The sequence below is a fragment of the Rhincodon typus genome, chromosome 10 (assembly GCF_021869965.1).
Source record: "Rhincodon typus isolate 14 chromosome 10, sRhiTyp1.1, whole genome shotgun sequence".
NCBI lineage: Eukaryota > Metazoa > Chordata > Chondrichthyes > Orectolobiformes > Rhincodontidae > Rhincodon > Rhincodon typus.
In genome coordinates, this window is record NC_063341.1 from 55,633,254 (window position 1) to 55,652,094 (window position 18,841).

Genomic DNA, 18,841 nt, shown 5'->3' on the forward strand with positions numbered 1-18,841 from the left:
AGAGGTGGGGTTTAGGGCCAGTGTAGGTACGGAAGAGGGATTGTTCCATGTAACCTACAAAGAGGCAGGCGTAGCTTGGGCCCATGCGGGTACCCATGGCTACCCCCTTTGTCTGTAGGAAGTGGGAGGAATTGAAAGAGAATTTGTTGGGGGTGAGGACGAGTTCGGCTAAGCGGATGAGAGTGTCAGTGGAGGGGGACTGGTTGGGCCTGCGGGACAGGAAGAAGCGGAGGGCCTTTAGGCCATCTGTATGGGGAATACAGGTGTATAGGGACTGGACATCCATGGTAAAGATGAGGTGGTGGCGACCGGGGAATTGGAAGTTCTGGAGGAGTTGGAGGGCGTGGGTGGTGTCACGGACATACGTAGGGAGTTCCTGGACCAAGGGGGAGAAAATGGAGTCCAGATAGTTGGATATAAGTTCGGTGGGGCAGGAGCAGGCGGAGACAATGGGTCGACCAGGGCATTCAGGTTTGTGGATTTTGGGAAGGAGATAGAAGCGGGAGGTGCGGGGTTGGGGAACGATGAGGTTGGAGGCCGTGGGTGGGAGGTCACCTGAGGTGATGAGGTTGTGGATGGTTTGGGAGATGATGGTTTGGTGCTCGCGGGTGGGGTCATGATCAAGGGGGCGGTAGGAGGAGGTGTCGGAGAGTTGGCATCTGGCCTCGGCGATGTAGAGGTCAGTGCGCCATACTACAACTGCGCCTCCCTTGTCCGCGGGTTTTATGGTGAGGTTGGGATTGGAGCGGAGGGAGCGGAGGGCTGCACGTTCTGCGGGGGAGAGGTTGGAGTGAGTGAGAGGGGTGCAGAAGTTGAGGCGATCGATGTCTCGACGGCAGTTGGAGATGAAGAAGTCAAGGGAGGGTAGGAGGCCTTGGGGTGGTGTCCAGGAGGAGGGGATGTGTTGGAGGTGGGAGAAGGGGTCAGTTGAGGAGGGTTAGGTTCACGGTTGAAGAAGTAAACGTGGAGGCGGAGGCGGCGGAAAAAAAAATCATCAATTGTTTTTATGTTTGTGGGAGCTCGGGCATATGCACTGCTGTTTATTGCTTTAAGTGACAGTATTTTCTTGTCTTCAAAGTACCTTGGAACATCCAAATCTTGATAATGTTCAAACACAACATACAAAGGTTATAGCCTCAGGAACGCTATGATTCTACTCTTACGCAATGATTTTCTTAATTGAAGATGCACCATGTGACCATTACTGCAAATCAATTGATGCAAAGTATACAAATTACCCCACTGAACCAAGAAACTACACAAATTAAGAAATATTAAGATCAATTCAATTCAACTTAATGGCATCCTATTACACTCAAAAGTAATGAAGATGAATTAAAAGCCATTCTTTTGCCAAACATATTCACCCACAATATGTCAAAAAATGCAGATCATCACAAGCATTGTTTCAAAATGGTATACATAAGTATGTAGACTTTTAATTGACATTACTCTAGTATGTCCAAGCAAGTGTTTCAAAACTGAAAAAAAACTGACCAAGCTTTTGTAGAAAACAGTGCCTCAGAGGTACAATTCATGCATGATTTCACAAATTTACTCATGAATAGCATGATTGTGAGTATAATAAAACAAAAAAATTACAATTGCTGGAAGTCTTAGACAAACACAGAAATTGTTGGAAAAACTCATTCGGTCTGGCAGCATCGGTAGAGAGAAAGCAGAGTTTATGTATGGGTTCAGTGATCCTTTGTTAGAACAGAACTGAAGAATACGTTCTAGAGAATCACAGAGCTAACTGGAGGAACAACATCTCATCTTCAGACAAGGCACTTTACAATCTTCTGGACTTAACATTGACACTTTCAGATTGTGAATTCACTCCCATTTTTTCCTTTTCTGTTAGCTTTCCTAGTTGCATTCTCTGTCACCGTGTCTTCTCTCCCCTACCCCAACTCCAGTGGGACCACATGTTCTGTCCAGTTCAGCAGTTAGATACACCATTGGTCTGCCATTCTCACATTCTGATTGCCTAATTTGCACTATCAGCACCCTTTCTCCCCAAGCATTCCATCCCCCCACTATTGGGTCGGGGCCAATTAATGGTAGTGCCTTTGATAGTGTTGGAGAATGGAGGAACCTAGGGGTGCAAGTACATAATTCTTTGAAGTTGGCATCACACATAGATAGGTTGGTTCAAAGGGCATTTGGCCCGCCTGCCTTCAATCTCAGTCCTTTGAGTATATGAGTCGGGAAGTCACGTTGAGGTTGTACAGGACATTGGTGAGGTCTCTCCTGGAATACTGTGTTCAGTTCTGGCTGCCCAGTTATAGGAAGGAAACTATCAATCCAGAGAGGATTCAGAAGAGATTTACCAGGATGTTGCCAGGTATGGAAGGTTTGAGTTATAAAGAAAGGCTGGATAGGCTGGGACATTTTTCACTGGCGTGTAGGAGGTTGAGAGGTGACCTTATAGAAGCTTATAAAATAATGAGGTACACAGATAGAGTTAATGGTAGTTGTCTTTTCCCTAGAATGGGGGATTTCAAGACCAGGGGACACATTTTTAAGGTGAGAGGACTGAGATTTAAAAGACCTGAGGCAATTTTTTTACACAGAGGAGGAATGAACCTCCTGAGGAAGTGGTGGATGCAGGTACAATTACAATGTTTAAAAGACATTTAGATAGATACCTGAATAGGAAAGGTTTGGAGGGATATGGGCGAGGAGCAGGCAGGTGGGAATAGTTTAGTTTGGGATTATGTTTGGCATGGACTGGTTAGACTGAAGGGTCTGTTTCTATGAGGTATGACTATGACTCTATGACTATATTGCATAAATGCTGCAACACATTTCATGTCAGCTCTGATGAAGAGTCATCTGGACTGAAAAAACTAGCTTGTTCTCTCTCCAGCAGTGCTGCCTGACCCACTGTGATTTCCAGCATTTTTTGTTTTCGTTAAAGAATAATCACTATGATTGTGATTATTATCTGCTTTAAATTGTTTAAATTTTTTGCAGACTGGGAACATGTACTAACTTTCATTTCTTAAGGTAAGAGTGTAGGAATGTCATCAAGCCTCTCACATATGCTGTACAAGATTACAAGGCTGTATTGGATTCAGCCTTTCTCCCACCACAGCACTCTACCCCTTCTATATTGATTCCAGGAGTCTGGTTTTCAATACACTAACTTCGTGTGTTGAATGAAAGATTGCATAAACCTGTTTTTTCACCAGTTTAAATTTCTGCCCCAACTCTCATTTTAATCTTGGATCAGTCTTGTACGAATGGTCAACACTTTCAATGAGAAAATTAACCACTGCTCCAGTAGTCTTAATAGTCCCCAGTAGGTGGATAATCATGGCAATTTTAACTGCCTTTCCACCCCATAGCTGCCAGTTTCCACTGTGCCATGTTGGAAATCCCCACAATGGAACAGTTTCTTAGAGCTTCCAAGTCTTAAATGTATCCATTGCATCTTTGTAATCAGGATATAGTCAACACAAGATCTGACCCAGGATATTATACAGTTTAAGCATAGCTTCCTCTCTATCATTTTCAACTATTTTGGTTATAGAGTTCAACAGGATGTATGTTCTGTTGACTGCAGATTTAAAGAGATTGGTCGTGTTAATGCTCTAACCACCAAAACTCTTGAATTACTGAGGACTTAATACTTAGTTATGTCAGTACAGTTCAACACTTTCCCAACATGGCTTTAGATGATTCATATCTATGTCTGATTCATTTGAGGAAGTAACAATGTGATTCAACCTACTGTAAAAGATTAAAGGATTTTTATAATCTTTCATGTGAAACATTCACATGAAGTTGCTCCATTCTGCCTCAGAACTTAATGAGATGCATCAAGAGATTAGCATTGTGTCCACTGCTGTTTCAAGTTTGGTCCATATACTTGGATTGAGAAATGAATCACATTTTTAGGTAAAACCAAATTATGAAACAGTATTGAAATTGGCAGAGGTGGTGCAGAAACTACAAAAGAGGTTAAACAAACATGCAAGTGAGTCATGCAATGGTAGATTAAATTGGATGAAAGCCAATCTAATCTAGATGTGAAGAAAAATTGTGTGCAATATATTTCATAAGTGGTGCTTTTTGTTATTCTTTCATGAGATGTGGGCATGGCTGGCTAAACTAGCATTTAATGCCCATCCCTAACTGCCTTCGAGAAGTGGTGAGCTGCTTTCTTGAACTGCTGCAATCTATCTGGTGTAATAGACCCACAGGAATTTGAACAATTGTTCTGAATAGCTCAGTATGAGTTTTGAAGAGCCTAAGGACTTGACATTTTTCCACAATTGGAGTGAACTAATGGGAGAATCAAATGCTGAGGCATGTTGCTGAACCTACTCCCCCCAGACCTTCAAAAGGACTCCTACTGGTTACACTTCTAGCATCAACATATTTAAATATTGATGGGGCCTAGTCTCTGATCCACCTGCTCCCCAGGACTGGCTGGTAGAAGAAGGCTATAGGCCCAAGCTAGTGGTAAACAGCCTAGTTTATTCTAAACAATATCAAAGTCTAATGGAGGCAATTGGATGCAGAGGAGGAGTGTTCATGACTTAACTTCTAGGTTAAAGATGCCAAACCTCTAGATGTAGGAATAGAAGTAGACCATTCAGCCCATTGAGTCTGCTTCATCGTTAAATGAGATCACAGCTGATCTAATAATCCAAGCCTACACTTTTCTGCCTTTTCCGTATAACTCTTGATTTCCTTACTGATTAAAGATCCGTCTAACTCAGGCTTGAATATAATTAATGACCAAACCTCTATAGCCCTCTGTGATAAAGAATTCCACAGATTCACTGCTCTCCAAGAGAAGACATTTCTTCTCATCTCAGACTTAAATGTGTGACCCCTTATTCTGATATTATGTCTATTGGTCCTAGACTGTCCCAAATTACCCTGTCAAGACCCCTAAGAATCATGTGTATTTCAATAAGGTCACTGCTCAGTCTTCTAAACTCCAATGAATAGACACTCGATTTATTCAACCTCTTCTCAGAAGACAGTCACTTCATACCCGATTTCAGCCTACTAAACCTATCTGGACTGCCTCTAATGTCAATACATTTATCTTTAGAAAAAGGGGCAAAGGGATGTTCAGCGTATTCCAGCTTGTATCCAGTGCCTTGTACTGTTATAGCAAACTACTTTTACATTCTATTCCCTTTGAAATAAAGACCAACATTCAATTTGCTTTCCCATTTACCCATTGAACTTGGAGGCTAATTTTTTCTGTGTGTGATTTATGCATGAGGACTCCAAAATTCTACTTTTCTGTAGCTTTCTGCAGTTGTTCTCCTTTTAAATAATTACAACTCTTCTATTCTTCCTGCCAAAGTGCATTTTGTCACAATTTCCTACATTAGATTCCATTCACCAAGTTTTTGCACACACACTTAGCCTGTGCACATCCCTCTGCAGATTCTTTGCAAAAGCCTCATATTTTATTCATTCACGGGATGAGGGCATCACTGGCTAGGCCAGCATTTATTGTCCATCCCTAATTGTACAGAAGGCAGTCCTGAGTCAACCACATTGCTGTGGGTCTGGAGTCACATGTATACCAGGCTGGGTAAGGATGGTACTTTCCTTCCCTAAAGGATATTAGTGTGAATCCAATGTTTTTTTTCTGATAATTGGCAATTGATTCATGGTCAACATTATACTCCTAATTCCAGATATTTTTTGAATTCAAATTCCACCAGCTGCCACAGCAGGATTTGAACCCAGGTCCCCAGAACATACTTGGCTTCTTATCTATTCTTCTGTCATTCACAAACTTGACTATAGTACATTCACTTTCCTCAACCAAATCAAGGATATGTATTGTAAAAATAAATTAGCCTGGAGTCCCCAGGAATTGAAGATTAATCAGGTTAGTCTCCAGAACACCATTGCAAACAAACCTGAAAGAAATCATAAAGGCTAATTTTTAAAAATGTGCTTCTTCAGCTTCTTTTTGTTCTTTTTTTATCTAGAGAAATATTGAAGATATGGAATAATAGGTTATTTGACTATCTAACATCAATCAATTGGATAAAGAGAATTCTTTCCACCTTCCTATTGGTATTGAGGGTGTGAGCCATGTGGACAGGGGTGTTGGGTGACCAATGGCAGAAGCTTGAGGAATTCACAACTATATTTTCACCCACAAGGCCATTAGAGATCCTAAGTGGCAATACTGGACCAAGTTAGAGGCCCAAACTAACCACACGAACACCGCCACCTGTAGCAAGGCTTACACGACATAACAGGATACATGATGAAGCGGACACCAATACATCCCTCCCTCCTGTCCTCAATGCTTCTTATAATCGGTTCAAGAAGAATGTCAGTGGCTCGGTGTCACCCGCTCCGACAGCCCCGGATGCACCTGTTCCCTCAGTCACTGCTGTAGAAGTCAGTTCAGGTTTCTTGAGCGTAAACCTGAGGAAATGATGAGTCTGGATACAGGAAGGAGATAGAGTGCTTGGTGTCATGGTGCAATGATTACAATCTCTCTCCCAATGAAAACAAAAAGAATTCATCGACCTCAGGAAGAAAGGATGAGGTTATGCCCCTATATACATCAATGGCGCTAAGATGGAGACAGTCAAAAGCATCAGGTTCCTAAGAGTGACAATAACAAACAATCTTTCCTGAACCTCACCCATAGATGCAATAGTCAAGAAGGCACAACAATGCCTCTTCTTCCTCAGGATGCTCAGGAAATTCAACATATCCATAAGGACCCTCACCAACTTTTACAGGTGCACCATGGAAAGCATTCTATCTGGGTGCATCACGGCTTGGTATAGCAACTGCTCTGCCCAAGACGTAAGAAACTACAGAAAGTTCTGTACACAGCCCAGACCCATCATGGAAGCCAACCTTCCATCCATGGACTCCATCTACACCTCCTGTTGCTGTGGAAAGACTATCAACATCATCAAAAGCCCCTCCCACCCCAGGAACATTCTCTTCCAATGTCTTCCATAGGCAGAAGATACAGAAGCTTTAACTCACATACCAATAGGTTCCAGAACAGCTTCTTCCCTGCTGTTATTAGATGACTGAATGGACTTCTCTAATTTCAAATCTAATGTTGATCTTGCTTTTGTGCACCTCCTGTACAGCCACAACCTTGTATGCTTTGTTTTGTCTAAACACCCTATGGTCTGTATGCCCTTGTATGTTATGATCTGCGTGTACTGCTCACAAAACAAACTTTTCATTGTACTCAGGCATGTGACAACAATAAATCAAATCAAATCTTCACCCGGAGGTTGTTAATCTATGGAATTCCTTGTCCAGTGAAGTAGTTGATGCTGCTTCAGTAAATGTTTTTAAAGATAAGGTAGATTTTTTTTGAACAATAAAGGAATTAAGGGATACGGTGAGAACGCAGGTAAGTGCATCTGAGTCCATGAAAAGATCAGCCATGATCTTATTGAATGGCGGAGCAGGCTCGAAGGGCCGGATGGCCTATTCCTGCTCCTAGTTCTGATGTTCTAAATCAAACCAGAGGTGATAAACTCAAACTAAGTTACAGTTCCTGTACAGGTTGCAGATCCCTCCTTCGTCAGGTTTTTCTGTTCCTTTAAGGTCATTCATTGTTTTTTTCAGATGCTACAGTGGTATTAATGGTGGAACCTCTAAATTCCTTTTCTTGGCACTGGGAATCATGCATAGCCAATGACATCTGACCCAGGGGAGCATTAAAGCAGCAAGGAAAAGTCCTGTCCTACTAGTACCAAATCCCAGAAACTTGAATTCCAGCCAGCCCTCTGAACCTTAGGAGGCTTCACAATCACCTGTACAACCAATACCAAACAGAATGAGCATATTCAATAGAATATTGAACTACATGACTGAAACTACACAGCGGTCTTGTTAGCCTGCATAAGTTTTGTTTCAAATACGAAACTCAAACAAGGGTTACCAGACTCAAAACATTATCTCTGTTTCTCTCTCTACAAATGCTGCAAGATCAGCTGGGTTTGTCCAGGAAATTCTGTTTTTGTTTCAAATCTTCATCATCTGCAGTTTTTTTTTTGTTTTATTTTACTCAAACAGCAATAGTTCCTTCCCAAGCAGTTTCAGTGATCACAAAGTGACAGAAGTTATAAAAATCAAGATTGACTTTTTATTGGGTACATTTCACTCTTCAACTCTTTAGTATTTAGTTCTAATTTCATCTAATTCATGTCATTGAGTATTCAACCTTCATTTCATCACATAACTAATCATTCAAACTTCCTCCCCACTGATTGTGAATTCAGTTGCTCTTCATTACTAATATAATTGATCTCTTCCCTCCTGTAATGGTAGATTCAGAAAATCTGAAGCTTGCAGATTCAGTCCTTCCCTTGCCTTTCAAGTGTTGATCTTTATTGGAATGATAAAGTTCTCAACCTTTCCCTCACCGATGGACGTTTCAAACCTCTCTCTAATGATAAGGCACCGTGTGCATTGTCTAATGATCTAGAAAGTTATGCATTTGCATGCACCTTTCCTGACTTCAGGTTAGCCCAATTACAGCCAAAGAAGTAAATTGGAAGTGCCGGCACTGCTGTAAAGTACAGCAACCTGACAGCCAATTTATGCACAGCAAGCTTCCACAGATAATAACGTGATCATGACAAGATCGTTTGCTTTATTGCTATTTACTGAAGGATAGATATTGGCCACTACATTTTTTCCTCTGAAGTGCGGCGGGGCATTTTATGTCCAACTGTTAGGACAAGGGGTGTGGGATTGTTGATAGTTCTTGACGGAGTGTCAGTACCTTGGACAGCGCAATGTTCCATGAGTACTGGATTGGGCAGAAGTGCCAAATGAGACGGGAACAACAGTTATCTAGGATCGCAAGACGAATTCGGCATTTGCTGATTGGAAACGCCAGAAACTAAAATTGAGATAAAAATCAGTGCAAGCTAGGCGCAAAGGGCTAAGCAGTTTCCGGCGGTTGAATGCGGTAATTTCCACTCCAGAATCAGCATGCACACCAACTATATGGACACCGAGGTGAGGACATGTGTTTCTTTACTGGGACCCATTCTGCTCCCTCACCACGTTTTGTATTCTCGAAAAAAATCACACATCAACCGCATCTCCATGTCATCAAGCGAGCGGATGACTGTCAACTCCGAGGCCGCTTGAATTGCTAATAGAAGGAATGAAAAAGGGTTGAAGAAGTGAATGAAAAACGAAGGAATAAACCGATGGGGGAGGGGCGGGTTACCCCAGAGGATGAGGAAAGAAAGATTGGGGACTGGGAATTATTGAAGGGAGAATGCAACACACTGAGTCTATAAGACAGCAAAGTGACGGTAGGGAAATCTGGAAGCGGTGGGTTAGAGATTTGAGTGAAAAAGGAGGAAAGAGCATCTCAGGTTTCAGGGAGATGAGTTCGGGACGGCGTATTGGATATACACGTAATATCCCGGTAGCAGTGATTTAAAGCTACCAAGGTTCTTCATTCGAAAACCCACTGGCCTTCTCATTACCAGACGACTTTTAAAACCTCTCAAAGGTGAAATGAGAGCAAAATATGTAAACAACGTGATGATGAGACTCAGACAGAAGAGGAAACGCAGATTCCGGAATCTTTACTCTGTCCAAATACAGCGAATGAAGGGAAGATGAGGGTCTGCTCTAAAAGGAGCCACCACCTCGACTCAATGTTCAGACCCTTAACAGCGCAGAGAAAACACCGCATTGCTCTCATCATCTTCAATTTTGTTAACTGCAATTTAGAAAAAAAAACCCTCTCTGTTCTTTGCTCTGTCTTTCAGGGAGACAACACTGTACAATTAGCCAGGTGGATATCCCTGATGCACAGGCTGATGTCTGAGGAGACCAAACATCCTTTTAATGTAATATTTGCAACAACATAAAAGGTTCAGATGTGGTTTTCCTGTTATAAATATGCACGAAGAATGGAAAGATCTGCACGCAATAGGCATCGTTTATATCTCAGGCTTGACTCTAATTGTAAAGTATTCCTCTCACCTTGTTCTCGCGGATCCTTCTTATCGCCCTGACATCAGACACCGCAATGGGGTCAGTCCGTTCAAGCTCCAACTCATACTCAGAACCGCTCCTCCTCTTACAGCACCAAGGCTTCCGTTCCCGTCGTAATCCCCATCGCTCAACCCACACCGACAGCTGCCTGAGGGGAGGCGGAGGGGGTGTATCAGTCAGATTCGAGAGGAATGGGATTCCGTCTGTGCTCCGCGACTGAGCCTAGAAGGAATGTGAAACAGCTTTGCTGGGATAATTGCTTTACCGAGAAGTTAACGAACATTGCTCACACACACACACACACACATAACACACAAAAACTGACTGTACGAAGCACAGTTGCTCGTTAAACAATCCACAAAGATGTCAGCTGTAAATATGAAGCTCTTCATCAAGGTTCAGCCACATTCTACTCCCAGGCTGGCTGCTCTGAAGCTAAAGGCAACGGGAAAAAAAATGTACTTTGCTTTCTGTTAACAGGTTCGAAAGCACCATTGAATAAATCTTCCTCACAGAGGGACAAATGATGTACTGACCGTACACTGGAGCTCATATCAGAGAATGTGCTTCTCTCTCCCACCCCCTAGACCCTTAGAGAAAAGGTCTGCCTGCCCTCAGCACAGCCCCTCCGACACTTTCCGGGTTGTTAAGTGAGGTGAGTAAAGACTGCAGCGTCTCCTTGCTGCTGAGCCGTTTCCCGGCCAGTGCCCTGTGTACAGGACATGAGGGGAATTGCTGTACTGCTCCAGACCACCCAGCGCTACGCAGCCTGCAGCCGTTGTGAGCCCCTGGGGGATCTAGCTGGTAGGGGACATCATGCCACTGTACATGATGTTGTCTGTATACAAGCTGCAGCCACTCTCACACAACTCAGAGGTGGACAGGGTCGGATCAAAGTTCGGCCGTGCCTTTCTGATCCACGTATCCACCCCCTCAGCGGTCCCAGGGAGATGAAATACCCCTCCTCCGTTGAGATTGCACCGGGTGAGGTGTGAGGAAGGCAATAATCTTGACTGAAATCGTTTCTCTGCCTCCCCCAGTTGCCCTGCCGCTTTATAAAGACGAGCTGGAATACAGACGTATGATACAGATCTAATCAATAGTTTTGTAACTGGTACTACCTCCAGAGAATCGGCGCCTTGTATAAATCAATTCACCTATTGCCTGCTTCCGCCTCTGTCATCTTTTCACGCAAGAACTTTGTATACATATCTGTGAAATATTCATTTAAATGCACTTTCTAGCCACATTAACGCTTCAAAGTCTGTCTCATCTGGATCTCTCCCCGATAACGCACGTGTATCTGACATTATTCTGCCTTAATCCATTCTTCCTGCCTGGTAAATAAAAGCAGACATTTATTTCGAGATGCCAGTCAGCGATGAACGTGTGTGTATGTACATACGGATAAATGGATGGACGGATAGAGATGTTACATAAAAGATTAAGATGGACATGACCGTTCCTCTTTTCTCCACAGATGTTGCCTGATTATTTCAAGCGTTTTCTCCTTTTTTCACATTTCCAACATCTGCAGCATGTGCGTATTAAAAACAAAACTGTTTCTTTTTCTACATTTGTAGAGCTGCTTCAGTGGTCCCTTAAGGGGTTAACTTGCTCACCGCCAATTCCTAACAGGTGAATCCAGCATGGTGCACACTCCATCCATCTCGAGCTTTAAAATGATACAGCATTGCACCCCATTTTGTTAACTTAATGTGGCTTCTATCTGACTACCTGTGCTGGAGATGCTCTTGTAAGGGCACTGGTTAAACTGGCAATGCCCAGAATGATAACAGAACACAAAGTACAGTGGTTACTAATGCCCAGTTTCCACCCGGCTGCCCAAGTCAAAATCAGACTTCATGCGTGCACCAGATGGCATTAATCTAAAACATTCTATTCTGTCATCATTAATTTGTCATCGTTATTGCTATCCTGCTGATAAAAAGCTACACAAAAGCCAATCTTCTGACCACTTGTAACTAGTATTCTGAGTATTGTAGTTGAAAGTCATTCTCATGGTAATCTGAAAAATGTAATGAGGAACAGCTGATGAGTACACATTTGGCCTACCTCTGGTAAAACCAACATACTGAGTCCTAGTCTCATGCCTGACTGATAAACTACTGTCTTGACTTGCTTCTGAGAACAGCATTACCATTCACTGATGGTGAATGGATCAGGAGGGCTCGAAAGGCAGATAAGCCAGAAGAGGAAAGGCATCTTGAAGATTGCAAAAGGGAGGTAGAGCTGTGACATAAGATAATTTGAAATTAAGACATAAACAACAATAGCATGGCACCAAATATAATGTTATTTTAACTTCTTTGAATGCATCCATCCTGACTTATAACTCATCATTCTTTTCTCTTCCAACAGCATCTTCTCAAGATGATGCAATGGCAGCTGGTGGTAACAAAGATTTAAATATTTCATTGCAGGTCACACTACATACACCACCTGGTGCCAAAATCATCACACGTCCAACTATCCAGGAAGAAAAGTGAAGAATGATTTGCATTTATCATGCACCTTTCATGACCATCACATGTCTCCAAATGCTACACAGCCAACAGAGTACTTTGGAAACATTAGTGTTGTAATGTAGGAAACGTGTTGGGTAACTTGTGTACAATGAGCTCCTATAAACAACAATGTGATAACAGCCAGGTAACGTGTTTTTTGTTGTATTGAATGATCGATATGTATTGGTTAGGGTGCCAGTGATAACTCTGCTGCTCCTCTTTGGAAAATGTACCATGGACATTTTATCTCAACCATGGATGCGAGATGGGATTTAATGTCTCAACTGCAAAACAGCACCTCTGACAGTGCAGCACTCCCTTAGTCCTACACTGAAGTGTTAGTTTTGAGTTTTGTGCTCAAATCTTCAATAGGGATATGACTCCAAGGGCTGACTCAGAAGCAGGAGTGCTCCCAATTGAACTAACTGAAAGTGGCATAGATTCTTTCAAAAAGAAAGCAAATAGGTTGCATATATAATTGTATGATTTAGGAGCCAAAGCAGGCCATTCAGCCCTTCAAGCCCACTTCACCACTTAGTCGGATCATGATTGATCTGTTTGTGTTCCAAATTCCACATTCCCATTTATCCCTGATAACCTTTAAGTCTCTCACCTAGCAGGAATCTATTTACCTCTGCCATAAACGTATTCAATGACTAACCTCCAGTGGCTTCTCAGCTAGAAGGTCCAAAGTGACACAACCCACTGAGAGAACCCTCTGTCCTGAAAGGGTGACCCCTAATTTCAAAACAGTGACCCTAGTTCTGGATTCACCCACAAGAGTAAACATCCTTCCCATAGCTACCTTGTCATGAAATTCAATATTGTATAAACTTAAATCAAATATCTCCTCATCTCTTCTAAACTCCAGTGAGAACAAGTCCAATCTTTTCTCAGAGGTCAACCCACTCGCTCTAGCTATCAATTTAGTAGAGCTCCTCTGAACTGCCTCAAACACATTTATATCCTCCCTTAAACAAGGACACCAATGCTTTGCATAACTACAGCGTAACATCCTTACTTTTATATTCAATTCCTCTTTCATTTAAGGCTAGAACCCCAAAACCTTCCTGATTGTGTGCTATACTTGCATATTAACATTTTGCGACTTGTACTAGAACACCTAAATTGGCACTTTGAAATTTTTCAGTTGTTTTCCATTCAAGTAATACTCTGCTTTTTTATTCTTCCTGTCAATGTGAACAGCTTCGCAATTTCCTGCATTATATTGCATTTGTCAGGCTTTTACTCACTCGTCTAGCTTATCTATATTAGTCTGCATCCTTATATATCCTCTTTACAGCACAGTTCCTATGTATCTTTCTGTCACCTGCAAATATAAATTATAAAAAGCTGAACACCCAGCACAGACCCCTGTCTGACCACATTTGTAAGATGCTGCCAAACTGAGAAAGATATTTATGCATACTTTATAATTTCTGCCAGACAGTCAATTTTCTATCTATGCAATGACCATACAATGATACTATTTGTGTGATACATGGAACCTGATCAATGTCTTCTGGAAAACCAAATACAGTATATCAATTGGCTACCTGATATTCTCAGCGAATGTTGCTTCATTCTAACTAATTGATTAAGCACTATTTCCCTTTCACAAAACATGCTGAATCTTCCTGACTACCTTGAGATTTTTTTTTCAAATGTCCAGTTATTACCTCCTCAATGGTCAATTCTAACAGCTTCCCAAAGATGATAGCAAACTAATTGGCCTACAGTTCTCTGTTTACTGCCTCTCTCCCCTCTTGAATACAAGGGTTATATTTGCTACTGTCCAGTTTGATGGACGTTTTCCAGAATCTAAAGGAATTTTGGAAAACTAACACCAATGCATCAACTACTTAATTAGCCAGCTCTTTTAAGACACTAGAATAAAATCCATCAGGACCCAAAAAATGATCAATTTGCAGGTCCATCATTTTTCTCACTACCACTTACCAAGCTGATTATATTTTCACCAAGTTCGTTCTCTGGTTCTCTTATTTGCCTCACTGGCACTCACACCCTCCTGACCCCAAAATCAGACGATCGTCTCGTAAAGATTGCAACTGCCTCTTGGAATAAAGTGGACGGGTAACTTCCTCCATCCCTGAAGTGTTGCAGTGCCTGCAGCTTGGTCTCCAAGTAAGTAACACTGAGCTGAAGTTCCTGAAGGTGAAAGCATTTGCTACAGTTCTATTTGCCTTGGATCACACCAACATCCAGAGGTTTCCACATTTTGGAATTGTAGCTGGGACAATAACATCAACAGTAGCCTGAAATTCTCATCCAGTACCTCATGCAAATATCACTTGCCACCTGGAGTGTAGGTTTGCAAAATTAACTCTAATGAGTCAAAGAAACAACCTGTAAGTGAAACACAAATTAAATGAGTTGATATCAGAGAAGCTTCAAGTCATGAAACATCAAGTTGTTGAACAGGTGTGCAACTTTATCTATTTCTAGTAGATGAGCAAAGAATTAGCATCCTAATAGTTCAACTTTAAAGTTGAAACCAGAAAGATAATTAATGAGCGAGGAAATTATAGGACTTATTCTTATACTGCAAAGCTCTGCTAAATATTTTGCAAAGGTTACCAATGAATGCACAACTGTCCCAACAGTAGAAATCAACAACCATAGTACACAATGGTGCATGATGCAACTTCACAGCTATTTACACAGATCAAAAGGGGGAAAGTGAAATGAAATGGGGAAACAAGCCACATCATGAATGTTGTGACTGGGGCACTCGTGACCGTTAGTCATATTTTCCAATTAACACTTGCCTTTAATAACTCTGTACAACCAGTGGTGGTTAATAAGCTGAAAGACATACTATTAAGACTCAGTTGTACACTGCATACTGAAGCCACACCTCTGACCAATGTATTCATTTCCAGTCCTTGATGTGCAAAGAAAAGCATTAAACTATGGTAATTGTAGATCACTAAGGCTGATCCTCAGTAGTAAAGGGCTGAGTTATGAAAAAAAGTTTGGAAAACGCAGATTGTTCAGCTTGAAAAAGAAGTAAGCGAGAAAGGTTATTACATAAGACACAGTGGAATAGAAGAATTCATCTGAACCTGTTGAAAGCTAATATCAGAAAATCTTGCTTTAAGCCAATAATAAATAAGGGCTGAAATGAGGAATCATTCAAAAGTAAGTTTAATGCTCTGGTTAAGAGTCTTACGGTTTTTTACAAGCATCGGGTAGAAAAACCAAGTCACATTCCTCCATTTGTTATTATTATTGGATGCTGAGCTGAGTCATCTGCAGTTTGATTGGTGGCACTTTCACCTTTGAGACAGGACATTGCAAGAACAATTCCATTTCAGAGCATTCAGCACAAAAATCTGGCCAACCTTCCAATGAAATACTGAGGGAATGTTACACTGTCAGAGGTCCTGTCTTTTCATTTAGACATTGGTTTTAATGCCTGACTTGAATAGTCAAATGGATGTAAAAGATCTTATGGCACTGTTTCAAAGAAGTGCAGCAGACTTATCCCTGATCTTTTGAAAAGTATTTATCTCTCACTGACTGTCACTAGAATAGATTATTTGATAATTATTACATCGTTGTTTGTGGGAGGCTGCTGTGTGCAAATTGACTCCAACATTTTCTATTTTATACCTGCAACTACATTAATAGGTGCAAAGTTCTTTGGGACAAGCTGATGTCATAAAAGGTAAGATTTCAATATAGAGAATGCACATATTGCAAAGATAATCTGGAAAATTACTTATAAAAATGTAACTATGCAGCAATAGAGATAACAAGGTGTAGAGCTGGATGAACACAGCAGGCCAAGCAGCATCAGAGGAGCAGGAAAGCTGATGTTTCAAGCTGAGACCCTTCTTCAGAAATCTGAAGAAGGGTCTAGGCCTGAAACGTCAGCTTTCCTGCTCCTCTGATGCTGCTTGGCCTGCTGTGTTCACCCAGATTCACACATTGTTATCTCAGATTCTCCAGCATCTGCAGTTCCTACTATCTCTGAAACTATGCAGCAATGTTCATTATTGGTACTTTCGGTTGATTTTCCATGTAACTTACTCTGAACCTATCACCAATATCAAAGATGCAGACACTGCTGTAGAACTTCAAAAAATTACTACAAATAACATGATGCAGTAATTTTTCATAATCTTACAGAAAATAAGCAATTATTGATTTTCTGTAATGCTATTGTCCATCCCGCCTGCATATCTCTTTCTAATTGCATTTTTCATTGCTCTTTCATTTTTAGCTTTTTTTCATCATTGGCCCATTACCCCAGTAGTTGAATAATGAGCTCAAATTAATTCTTCTTTCAAGTGATGAATGGCAAAAGCTGTTCTTATATAATGCTTGATCATATCTTCATTAGTATGATTCAAACTTGCTCAAGATTATTTATTTTATGTCCAAACAAAATTCATTAGTAAACTCATTTTTCAAATGAACTGAAATATGAGTCTGTAAAAAAATTAATCTGGATAGTGAGTCAATGGGTCTCAATGTGTGGTCTCACAATAGCTCTGGTCCAAAATGCAAGACACTATGTGCAACGCCTTGGCGAAAACCATATGAGATAACAAGCCAGAATCCTCAATGCCACCACACACATGAAACATACAAATGTAGAGTCATAGTCATACAGCACAGAACACATCAATGCTGACCAGACATCCCAATCCGACCTAGTTCCATTTACCACCATTTGGTCTATAACCCTCTAACCCTTCCTATTCATATACCCATCCAGGTGCCTTCTCAATGTTCTAATTGTACCTGCCTTCACCACTTCCTGTGGCAGCTCATTCCATACACGCACCACCCTCTGTGTGAAAACGTTACCCCTCAGTTCCTTTGTAAATCTTTCCCTTCTCACCTTAAACTTATGGCCTCTAGTTTTGGACTTCCCCACCCTAGGAAAAGGACCTTGTCTATTTACCCTCTCCATGCCCCTCATGATTTTATAAGCCTCTATGAGGTCACCTCTCAGTCTTCAGTGCTCCAGGGAAAAGATGCCCCAGCCTATTCAGCTCTTCCTATAGCTTGAACCCTCCAGTCCCAGATACACCCTTGTGAGTCTTTCCTGCATACTCTCAAGTTTAACAACATCCTTCCTATAGAAGGGTGACCAGAACTGTATGCAGCATTCCAAAAGTGGCCTCACCAATGTCCTGAAAAGCCATAACATGAGATGCCAAATCCTACACTCAATGTTATAACCAATGAAAGCAAGCATACCAAATGCCTTCTTCTCTACCCTGTCTACCTGCGACTCCACTTTCAAGAAACTATGAACCTGCACCACTAGGTTTCTTTGTTTGACAACACTCCCCAGGGCCCTACCATTTACTGTATAAATCCTACCCTGATTTGCCTTACCGAAATACAACACATCGCATTTATCTAAATTAAACTCCGTCTGCCACGCCTTAATCCATTGACCCATCTGATCAAGGTTCCATTGTACTCTGAGATAATCTTCTTCACTATTCACTATTCACTACACCATGTATTTTGGTGTCATCTGCAAACCTACTAGCCATATCTCCTATTTTCACATGCAAATCATTTATATAAATGACAGAAAGCAGTGGACTGACCAGTGGACAGATGTTAAACATTGATCCTCGTGGCACACCACTGGTCATAGGCCACCAGTCCAAAAAACATTCCTCCACCATCACCTTCTGTCTCTTGTCTTCAATTTTGTATCTAATTGGCTAGCTCCCCCGATCCCATGTGATCAAATCTTATTAACCAGTGTACCATTCAGAGCCTTTTTGAATACTTTGCTGAAGTTCATATAGACAGCGTCTACCACTTTGCCTTCGTCAATCTTCTTTGTCACCTTTTCACCAGACTGGTTCTCATGTGTAAAGGATAATCCCCATAATCACCCACAATACCAATCTAGTTTTATAAGCCAGATTTTATGCTATTGTTGATTTTGTTTGCTCAAAATAGATGTAAGATAAGTAATTGATTCTCTGAAGAAGATTATTATGTTGATTTTACAGTACATACTGCAGAGGCCATTGACTCCCAATGCCAGTGAGTCCAACCCTCCTGCAAATTTCCCAGCGGCAGCAAATTAATCCACCAATGCCATCCAATTAGACTGCATGCCAGGAGATGTGAGTACCATTCTGAGACTAACAGCAATATGATCTTTGTCCTCAAAGGCATGCATTAAAATGAAAACTGTTGAGGGCCTAAGCTACTAGGCCACTCAGGGGTGAAATCCATCCCAATTTGTTTATGCCATGGATGTGTCCTTTGCTTCCTATGGAATTGCTACTGGGCACAAAGCCTCC

At 41.5% G+C, this 18,841-nt stretch overlaps 1 protein-coding gene across 1 annotated transcript in view; it reads right to left on the reverse strand.

The window, feature by feature from the left end:
* Positions 1-10,635, reverse strand: part of tmem275a (transmembrane protein 275a) — a 52,104-nt gene extending 41,469 nt beyond the window's left edge. The window contains exons 1-2 of the mRNA XM_048602359.1: positions 10,539-10,635; positions 9,991-10,150 (exon numbers count right to left, since the gene is read on the reverse strand). Coding sequence (XP_048458316.1) covers positions 9,991-10,150; positions 10,539-10,555 — 177 coding nt within the window. The 5' untranslated portion in view covers positions 10,556-10,635. The remainder of the gene's footprint in view (positions 1-9,990; positions 10,151-10,538) is intronic.
* Positions 10,636-18,841: the final 8,206 nt, after the last annotated feature.